The sequence below is a fragment of the Quercus suber genome, unplaced genomic scaffold (assembly GCF_002906115.3).
Source record: "Quercus suber isolate HL8 unplaced genomic scaffold, Cork oak 2.0 scaffold_132, whole genome shotgun sequence".
In the NCBI taxonomy this organism is placed as follows: domain Eukaryota; kingdom Viridiplantae; phylum Streptophyta; class Magnoliopsida; order Fagales; family Fagaceae; genus Quercus; species Quercus suber.
Window position 1 is genome coordinate 367,151 of NW_027069595.1, and position 11,454 is coordinate 378,604.

At 33.2% G+C, this 11,454-nt stretch overlaps 1 protein-coding gene across 1 annotated transcript; it reads right to left on the bottom strand.

The window, feature by feature from the left end:
- Window positions 1-3,547: 3,547 nt before the first annotated feature.
- LOC112035968 (pheophytinase, chloroplastic) lies at window positions 3,548-9,215 on the bottom strand. Its single transcript, XM_065776376.1, is given in 7 exon segments — window positions 3,548-3,908; window positions 4,936-5,092; window positions 5,186-5,377; window positions 5,744-5,970; window positions 7,627-7,694; window positions 7,697-8,285; window positions 9,080-9,215. Coding segments are annotated over 6 exon segments (1,458 nt in total). The 5' UTR covers window positions 8,271-8,285; window positions 9,080-9,215; the 3' UTR covers window positions 3,548-3,668.
- Window positions 9,216-11,454: the final 2,239 nt, after the last annotated feature.

Below are 11,454 nucleotides of genomic sequence, written 5' to 3' on the forward strand. Positions count from 1 at the left end.
CTCTCTCTCCCCCCCCCCCCCCCCCCCCCCCCCCTTTCCCTTTTTCTTTTCCAAATTATTTTGTTCTTCATTTTGTGCCTTAACATTATAGAAAGTGCCATAGGGAACAATACTTGCATATGCAGGAGGTATACAAAGTCATGATTGTTTGGAAAGCTGGCAAGCTCCAACTCTTGCAGGAAAAGAAAAATCCTATAAATCAAGTAAAGCAGCAGTAATGGGTACAGCCATCCCACAATGGAGGCACAAGAAGTCTTTGAGGAAGGTGACTCCAATTGGTGTAGGGGGCGCCACTCAATCCCTCCAAAACTCGTTTCCTTCCAAATATTTCTCATCAAACACAAAGGCTCATTTCTTTCCAAGCTAACCTTCTTCTTTTGCCACCAAAACGACCATTTCAACTCTACAATGAAATAACCAATTGAAACCTATCAAGGTAAAAGACCAGAATCCTCTGCACAGCATATTGTGAAAAAAAGAAGATGATCCTCTGATTTTCAATACCTTTTGCACATATAGCACCAATCAATTGAATAAACTTATCTTCTGGAAGGATTTTCCAAAGGCTTGCTGTACAAACAAAGAAGCGACTCTTGCGGGCATGAGTACAATGGATCTCCAACCACAAAAATTTCCTATTTCACTGTTCTATAGCAATTCAAACTTCTGCTACTAGTGTACTTGTCAATCCAGCTTATTCTCACAATCCCCCACACCTTGTCCCTAAACTTTGCCATCCCTTCAGCAATTGTAAAACTAACACCTATTTTCACAATATAAGCTAGCTTTTCAGGAGCCTTTTGCTAATGTTTTGCAAACATGCTTATCAATGGAATCACCAAATCAACCAATGAGAAAAGAGAATAAATGCTTCTATAAATAATTTTTGGGACAAATCTTGTAGAAATCTCAGATGCTTCCTATTACAATTTTCTGGCACATTTTTGAATGATTCTAACAAGTTATTTCCAACATACCCAGACCCAGTAGAACGTTAAATGCTTAAACTAATAACAAACAGAAAAAGTATCCTTCTTTTACTTCTCCTCTTCCAAAAACACATTACTTTACCCCATCTATCCTATTTTTCTTTTAAACTCAGACTATCAAGATTTTCTGCTCAACTCACTCACCTACTCCAAATTATGGTGCCAAATAATTCAAGATGTGTTGTGCCAAACCAACATATTTAACCACAAAATATAATTGAATTCAGGATTTAGATAATTCAGTCACCAATTACAGGGGACAAAATTATGCAAGATCTCAGATGAGTCATAACCAAATAACCTAATGGAGACATACAAAAATGCTAATTGCCTAAGTTAATTCAATTTAACACAGCAATAACCTATTATACCATATTAGAGAGCCATAAAAAGAAGAACAACTAAACAAAACATATTTAGATGCTCTTTTATTCAATCAAATATATAAAAACCAACCCATTTCCACGAAAGGACTGAGCAAATTAAGATTAACCCAGACAAGAGCTTTTACCAGATTCATCAAGTAACCCATTATACCATATTAGAGAGAGCTATAACATGAAATATAAAACTAAAAACATTTATAACCCATTTGCGAAAAAGGACTAAACAAATTAAAATTGGCCCAGATAAGAACTTTCAACTGATTTACCATATACCCCATTTTGCCATATTGGCAAGCCAACAGAGAATTACAAAGCTGAACACAATTGCATACTCTTCTATCCAATCAAACATATTCCAAACAATCCATTTGAGCATAAGAACCAGTAAATTAAAATTGGCCCAGTCAACAGATTTACCAAATACCCCATTACACCATATTGGCAAGCCTACCGAGAATTACAAAACTGAACGCAATTGCATACTCTTCTATCCAATCAAACATATTCCAAACGATCCATTTGAGCATAAGAACCAGTAAGTTAAAATTGGCCCAGTCAACAGATTTACCAAATACCCCATTACACCATACTGGCAAGCCATTCCGAGAATTACAAAACTAAACACATTTGCATGTTCTTATATCCAATCAAACCAAAATATATATATATATATATTTAAGCATAAGAACTAAACAAATTAAGATTGACCCAGGTAAGAACTTCCAACAGATTTACCAAATAACCCATTATGCCATATTGGCAAGCCTACCGAGAATTACAAAACTAAACACATTTGCATGCTCTTATATCCAATCAAACATAAATATTGGGGAAAAAAAAAACCCATTTGAGCATAAGAACTAAACAAACAAAGATTGACCCAGGTAAGAACTTCCAACAGATTTCCCAAATACCCCATTATGTCATATTGGCAAGCCACGCCAAGAATTACAAAACTAAACACATTTGCATGCTCTTATATCCAATCAAACATATATATTTGGGAAAAAAAAAAAAAACCCCATTTGAGCATAAGAACTAAACAAACTAAGATCGACCCAGATAACAAATTTCAACAGATTTATCAAATAACCCTCCAAAATGAACAAAAATTTCATTTTTTTTTTCTATTGAACAAACATGAATCAGTGAATGTACCGGCGAGAAAAATCGGTGGTGACGCCAACGTAGGTTTTGATGGGGGTGTTGGTGGAGAGAATGAGATAGACAGACCATGATCTCGAGCTCAGTCTAACTTGTGATGTCTTCTGTGTTGTTGATGATGATGCAGATGGGCATGATTTTGAAGGATTAGGGATTTTGACAGAGCGAAATGTCTTGGATAGCAGCCTTACCATATTGGGTAAATTTCTTTGCTTTGGAAAGTTTGTAAATTTTTGAATATCCAGAGAGTCGTTAGGTAATTAGTTAACATTTTCGGCGGGTACAATTTTGGCCTTGTTTGTTTTTGGAAACGGCAAAATCTAGGCTCAGCTGTACTTTGTGGAAGGTAAAAAGCAAGTGATTTTATTGACTAGTATGTAAAATTAATATTATAATTTTTTAATTAGATTTAATAATGTTACTATTACTATTCTTTCTATATTTTAAGAATTAAAAAAATAATTTGAATCATAAACATTTTCATTAAAAAGTGAAAACGAACGCTAAAAATTAAGCTATAAAGCTCATAATCTTTTTTTTTTTTAATTAAAAATGCTAAAAGTTGATTTATAAAGCTCTTGACATAATACTTTTTTGTTTTTTATCAATGTTACCGCATCGCATGATGACAGTAGCAGTAGCGGTATAAATCACAATCAAACGAATGTGTCAAGATTGCCGAGGTGGTGAGCAAAGATTTGTTTAGCTAACTTATTTTTAGCTTTATTTGGCTTGTATGATTTTTTAAAACTTTGCTCAATTATACTTTCATCCTTCTAAGCAAAATAAACCAAAGAAAATAAGCTAACTCAAACACATAAATGTCTAAACTTTATATTCTAGTGGTACAATGATAATGGTTGGCTTCATTTTAACTCCTTCCTATGCTGCTAGCCTGCTACATCAGTTTTTATGGTTATTTCTCTACATCAATGTTTTAACCAAAAATCAGCCATCTTTAGGGCTTTAGGCTTTTGTGGATAGCTGTTTTTGATGGAAAAACAAGTATTGAAGTAGAAAGAATATGGGTTTACATTAATTGATTCCTTTAATACACCAGTATATGACAAATAAGGTACACTTTCAGATATACATTATGCTCAAAACAAAGACAAAGTTGGTGCCAGTATCAAGATTTGAGATCTGTTTTCCCAAATTGAGATTTGATGTAAGAGCTTATCCTGTTCCAAAGTAAGAACTTGGATCCAAAGAAACGCACACTCAATGATTTTCTTGATCCATCTCTCACAAATTCCAACTCCCTGGCAATGCTGTAGTCAATACTTTCACAATCATCAAGAAGGGGTAATGCAATTGAACCCTGTGTCTCCAGGTTTTTGATCCACCCACGTAGTAAATAATTCACAACCTGTGTGACAAAAACAGTTAATGGTCTGGTCTAAGTACTAGAATAGAAAAGGAAATAAAGCTAACCAAGGTAAATTATTTATGGCCTTCGCAACAAATGAATTGCAATTAAACCTTCCAAACAAGTGAATAAAAGTTGATTGTAAACGCCAATTTAATGAATTTTTATCCTGTAAGATCCTTCTTTCCACATGTAATAAGTGGCATCATTGTGTCATCTCTGAAACATAAAACCACTTCTACTTTCTTTTTTCTATTTCCCCTTTGGAAGTCACAGCTATAGCATCAAATTATGGCATCTAGCAAAACCAACTGGAGAAATGAGACTGGACAAGCATTATCTTCAGAATTTCTTTATGTTTGTGGATAATCATTCCAAGGAAGGAAAAGAACAAAAATAATGCTTGAGGACCACAGGAAGCCCAAGCATGTTGGTCCACTGAGGGACATCGTGATGCAAGAAGGCCCTAGCTCATTGAGACCCTATAAATTGGGCGCATTGGCACTCCTTTTTTTTTTTTTGGTAAACTGCATTGGCACTCCTTGTTCTACATTCTTCATACAAACTAGAGTGTCAAATGTGGGGGATATTAAGTGCAATCAAATATCATGTTCAACATTAATCAAGATAAGATACATGCTGATTTGTAAGAAAAAAAAAAAATTCCCCTGGTTTTACGGGTAGCGTAGAGAATCATAACGTGGAGTTCTGTAATAATGTGATTGTACTACACCAAAATATCTTATTTCAATCTTTTCAGAATTAGGATTTTATTTGATTTGAAGATAATGTATAATTTCATAGAATGTAATTAATTCAAAATTGATTTTTTTTTAAGTTTTTGTAGCTTTTATATGAACCATGCTTTAGGTTTTTTGAAAAAAAAAAAAAATCAAGCCTATTATTCAATAAAAAATTTTGTTTTAGTTTTTATTTGTCTTTATCACAATTTTGATTTCTGCAAAGTATATTTCTTTACAAACATTATCTAAGAACACCCTAAACTAGTGAGTGCCAAACTACATACCTCAGGAACTTCATCATGAGGGCAGTGACCAGCTGGGCTGATCTCATAATATGGAGCTTCAGGGACCTGCCGTTTCACCTGAAGTCCCCAAACAGGTTTCACCCAGGGGTCTTCTTTTCCGTACATGAGACAGATTGGTACATTGTTCATTTTACACCTACAAATGAAAATTAACTGGAAACGATTTGGACCAAGAAAAAGAAAGAAGACACAAGAAATATTTGTAGCAGTTTGAGCATAGGTAACCCACCTAGATAAAGCATCCCCAAAAGATAATTGCCCCCGAGGAGCAAACATAATTGAGGCAAATGATGCAGCGGCAGCTGGATGCTGTGTTGTCTCAAGTATACGAGAAAATACTTTGTCAACCTTTGTGGTATGATCGGCATAAACTTGCCTGAGTATCTCTGCAATACTTCTAGGATCGCTTATTTTCTGCCAACTGAAATCACATATTGAAATTTGAAAATACTGTTACTCTATAGACATTGGAAATGGATAAGAGTAACTGAAGCAACTTTTCCTCCTACAACATAAGTAAAGGACCTAACCATGTTAACAATGTATTAGCAGTTCAAGCTCAAATGATTTAAAACAAAAATTATAAGTTTCTGCTCTCCAAGCCTAAACTTCAACTTTTGCAAAGAAATTTTATTAAATAATAACATTCCCACGTATGGATGGTTACTGATATTATATGTGGTGCACTGCTGCTCATAGGTTTAAGACATGACAAGCTGACCTGGAAATACAGAAGCATATATCCGAAAATGGACACCATGTGATGTAAAAGACCAGTTAAACTTACACAAATTCTATGAGCTTTCTCACACGGGAAGGCAGAGGAAATGTTCCAGACCATGGAAATATTTTTGCTAGTCTAGGAGATGTTATTGGGTTAGGCAGAAATCCCCAGAAAGGAGTTGCATTGAGCAATGTAACACCTTTCACCAAATGAGGGTTGGATGCTGCAAAGTATAGAGCCACGTATCCTCCTAGTGAGTTCCCAACGATATAGACTGGTTCACCAATGACCTGAAAGAAAAATGATTGATTTATCTCCCTGTTTATAGACTAACTTGAACATATCATTAGTCTGAAATCTAGGAGATCAATTTGATTAGGATTAAATATCCTGAAGCTACTTTAGCTGAAATAACAACAAAGATTCACTCTCAACCATGATTCCTTTATGGTTATCAAAGGATGATTGTCATGGAATTTTGGTAATAGATAGATGGTGAAGGATGTCATTGTCTTACTGCTGGCCACACAAACAATATAGAGACTAACATATTACTGAGAAAAATAATTAATTAAATGTTGTACCTTTGCATGTTAACTGTTACTGAGATTCAGCCAAAGGAAAAACCTAACAACAGAGGAGGATAATTCCTCTTTTGCATTAATTAGTAGTCATTCACTCAACTTCAAAAATGGGTAGCTCTGACACTTGAGAGCAGTCCTGACATACTGACATCTTTACTCTTTTTGCTAGCCACTTCATTATCCAAGATAACAGATAGCATATAGTATGAAACTGAGACATACTATTGCTTATGATGGTGTGTATAGATAACAAATCAAAGTATACCGATGATTTCTAATTAACTAAAATCGGATCCCCATGCCACAGAATACTAGAAATAAATAAAAAGGGAGGGATAAAAGATTATAGTTCACAAGAAGTATGGCTACCATCAGTATAATCCATTGTTTCTAAAGTCCATGAAACCGCAAAATGAACCATGCCAATTCACTATGTGACAGAAGTAAACAAGTGGCATTCATGATTAAAAAATGCTGACAGTGGTGGCAGTGGTAGAGGCAGTGGAGGGATTTCAGTGTCAATGAATACAATGGAAATGGTGGCCATGGTTGTTGTGGTTGACTGAAGCAGATGAAGTCTTAGTAGAGCAATGGTGTAGCAGATGGGGTGGTAGTGCCATAACAGTGGTAGCTGCAGGTTGTAGCATTACCAATGGTGGCAGATGCGATGCTGGAATTAATGGCAGAACCACAAGGTTGGAGTGCTTGTAGTGATAAGTGTTGTACTGGAAATAGTAAAGTTAGTGAATGTGTTTGCAAGCACCCACAATGCTAATATTGGAGGTGTGGATGATAGATGTTGTGGGTTGAGCAATAGTGTTGGACCTGGTAACAAATATACTTCCATGGGAGTAACACTTCCAGTTGGCTTCAATATATTTGTTTTTGGGGTAGCAAAGAAAAGGTTAAATATCCATTCCCATAATGATTTAAAAGCTAACATCCAACTTTACAAAAAATTTAGTAGGTGTCACTCACCAAATCTTCACTCCAGACGGAACAGTGTTTTGTTAAGATTGTCTAGAACCACAATACTTTTTGCAAAAATATAACTATACAAACTTAATCCATGCTTGGTGCCAAAGTGGTATATTAGTGTGTGAGGTGCATGATTTTAAATGCAGTGTGAACTTCCCTGATCAAAGTGAAAATATGAAAATAGCCTAAACAGTATGCACAAAAAAGAAAAGGGTTCAAATCTAATACATGCCAATCTAATACATATAATACATGCCAATCTTATGTGCAGATGCAATTATACATAGTAGATGTGAGTTTTAACTTTAAAGAAATATGCCAATATAATAGCTATGCTACCATTACAGAAAGGAAATAGAGGAAAATTGCAGAGCTATTGGCTACCTCTTCTATGAAATATCGAACTTGATCCTGCCACAAATCAATAGAGTAAACAAGCTCACTTGCCCAAGAAAATCAATTGCCCAAACTCTAAAATCACGTCCTAAATCCTTCAGTTGTTTCTCGTAATGAAAAGAACCAACACCAAAACCAGGAAGAAAGAGCACTGGTGGGGAAGTCGCATTTTCACACCCTGATTTCTCATAATGTACATTGAACTTGGGCTTCCATTCCCAAAAGCAACTACTGACTGCAGCACTAGATTCACCATTAGATTCATCTGGCATGCCTGGAATTACAACCTTAGTTTCTGACTCTCCTGGTTTTGAAATATCTCTTGCATCCTCTTTCCCATCAATCACATACCCATCATAGTTTCCACTCGAGACCTTTAAATCAACATTTCTAAAGCCCCCAAGGGTACTAGATGACCTAAATCTGCCCTGATGACTGTGTTGCTTTAAGAGAGACTGATCTATATTGTACAATCTAAAGGACCCACATCTGGAATTAATTTCAGTGCACCTAAATTTATGTTTTCTAAAAGTAAGCTTTGACTGATGCAAATCTGAACTTCTCACAACCAATTCCAACCTTAAATTTACTACATGAGAGCAAGGCGCACCACTGTATGAGAGAATATCCATACCCAGAAACTGTGCCTGAGACAAAGCAAATGATTTAGCAACAACCCAACTTTACCATCTGTTTGGTTGCAGAGAAAAAAATAGGGATATAAATGATGTGATTTTGAATTCCAAAGTTTTTAAGTTATTTTCATTTTCAAAATGCAAAAATCTAAAGCTTCAAAATTGGAAAGGAAACATTATAAACAGATAGTATTATTAAAAGCTATTCTTAGTCCTAGGAATAACTTGCACCAAACTACAGCTTATAAACTGATTTAATAAAAAATCTCGCATAAAATTTTCTTAAAACTATTTCCTACTTAATTTTACTACACTCCAAAAATTCTAAAGCCAGAAAATTCTAATGGCCCTGAATTGGGGCTCTCTTTAAGCAAATAGATACTAAACTCAGAAAGAAAAGCAATATACAATCTTAATCCAATCTTGCATGTTCTCTTAGTTTTCCAAACTTTTAATAAATCAACACTAGTAAGCCTAAAAGAGTATTACTGGTTCAGTAAAGTGGCAACCCATTACTTCCAAAGAACCATACAATGAAATCACACTAAATAAAATATTGACACACTTTTTTCCATCACTTTCTTGCAAATCAAACAAAGCTTAAAGCAAGGAAGAAAATTCATAAACAGAACTAAGCAAATTCAATTTCTAAGCCATGCTGGACTTATGTATATCTAAAAATCAAAGTTTGCATTAAAAAATCACGAACAGTAACTCTTGTTAACAAATAAAACAGACCCATCAGAAAGAAAAAATAAAAAAATTTAAAGTTGTAGCAAATAAAGATTGGAAGTTTCTGTTTTTACCTTTAGTTTTCTGGGAGAAGTGGCATTAAAATCTGATATTTTAGTTTAGAGTGGAATTCAGAGCTTTACAAGTATTTAGGAGATTCTGAGAAGATCTAGAGAGAGGAGAGAGAAATTCAGTTGCTTAAAAGTAACAACTTCCTTTTATAGCCAGGAAAAATCCCAACTATCTAATATTGTTTTTTATTTTTCTCTTTCTTTTTTTTTTTTTTTTGTGAATTTTAATTATCAAAAAATGAACCTCAAAAACTAAAATAAATTAATAAATCCAGGCTTGCTGTGAAGTGCTTGTACCTTACTGTGTTTTGCTTGTACTTGAAATTATTAAAGCAATTTTCTTTTATCCTTTGGTCCCCATTGGTAGGTTGGGGTGGGGTTCTAGGATAAGTCATCTTCCTGATTTTTTGTTTTTAAATGAAAACTACAAATTTGGAAATTTCCTTTTTTGATAAATGATCACATAATTCCAAATAATAAAACACAAAGAAATCTTTTTTAATTTTTTTTTTTAAGGAAAGAAAAAAAGAAATTTTTTCTGTGTGCAAACAAGAGACAATTATTAGAATCCACTATCCACTTACCTTGTTTTTTGCTTGATTCCTAGAATAACTTGCAAGCATTTATACGTGTTTGAGATTCTTTTTCATACTAATAATACTTTTTTTTTATTGAAATTATACTTGGTTTAATTGAGGATTATTTTGAGAAAAGAAAAGGCAATTTGGATATTTCTCACTGGTATAAACATAATTAAGAGAAGTAAAAATAATAAGTGCTCCTTTCATGCAATTATATCAAATTTAAATATTGATAATATCATATATATCAATATAAATTTCAAAAAAATAAATATCTTGATTTATGTAAACAAACTTCAAATCTACATTTTGATTCATACTAAGTTTTTGAGTCTAACTTAGTTCAAATTTACATTTTAATTCACACTAAATTGATTTTTATACGAATGTAAGAACTTATATATAGTTTGAGTCTAACTTAGTTGTAGAGAGAGAGAGGACTCTTCATTCTAAACATTTAAGAAATTACGTAAGACTCGATATATCACTATGCTTATATAACAATCTAAAATAAGTAAATAATTTTATTTTTAGAAAGTGATTGATATTTGGTTATAGATAAAGATATGCATATACCCCCTCCTCTCTCACAAAAAAATAGCCCACGCAACTTATTGCCATTAAACCTTTTATACATACATTTTCTCTCTATCTCTAAAAGTATCTCTTGTCAACAAATCATTATCAGACTATTCTTTTTCTTTCTTACTCTTATTTGCATGGTTCACATTTTAAACAATATATATATATATATATATTGGGGTTAAATCCGAATAGCATTAACGAACATAATTTTATTTCATATTTTGCATATTATGTTTGATATACAATTGATGTGAAAAATCTATTAGGCTGCATAGAGAATGTGGGTCACTTTGGAACTCTAAGAGAAGGAATGTTTTGGGGAGGGATCTAAAATCTCTCCAACGTGTTTTTGGAGCTTTGGCCGTGAGAGGAGAGGGTCTTAAGAGACTGATTTTTTTAGTAGAGTTTGTGGTGTATTTTGTGTTAAAAGTAAAACCCCATTCTTTATTCTTTTTTTTTTCTTATGTGCGTGTGTATGTTTGTCTATAAAAATTTATTAAAAACAAATATTGTAACAAAACTTGGCCAAGAAAAATTAAAAGGCACTACTATAACTCTTTTAATATATAAAAAATTCATTTGAGACTTGTTTTCAATATATTTACCACTATGGAATGATATAATTTTAAATTTAAGAAGATAACTTTTAACAATATTTTTTTTAGGGTGAGATTTTAACTTTAATTTTTTGTTATATATATTATATCTATTGTCAATATAAAATTCAACAATAAGATTACCTAATAACCTTATAATTCCTTGAATAACCTTATAATTCACAAGGATGGAAGAGTTTAGTTTAGGTAGCACTACTTTGTTTTTCGTTTTACATTTTACTTCCTCTTCGTTAGGTAGCCCTCTAGTGAGAACAAATATCTGAAATTGATAAAATAAACTTCTAACTTTTTCCTTTTTTTTTTCCTTTTTTTTTATCTTGAGATTTGAATTGCATTTGGTGCTTTCTTACATTAGATGTAACACAAATATGACACGTATTTAAAATTGACCATGTGTTTATCTTGTATCTCATCTAATGTAAAAAAGCACTAGATGAAAGTTTTGTTCTTATCTTTTACTTTCATATTTCTTTCCTTGAATTTCTTTTTATGTATAAAAGGAAGGGAGAAAATGCAAAACAAAACTTGACCAAGAAGGCAAGAAATTTACAACCATGCATGGTCGGATTGATAAAACTTTAGACTTAAGATGATA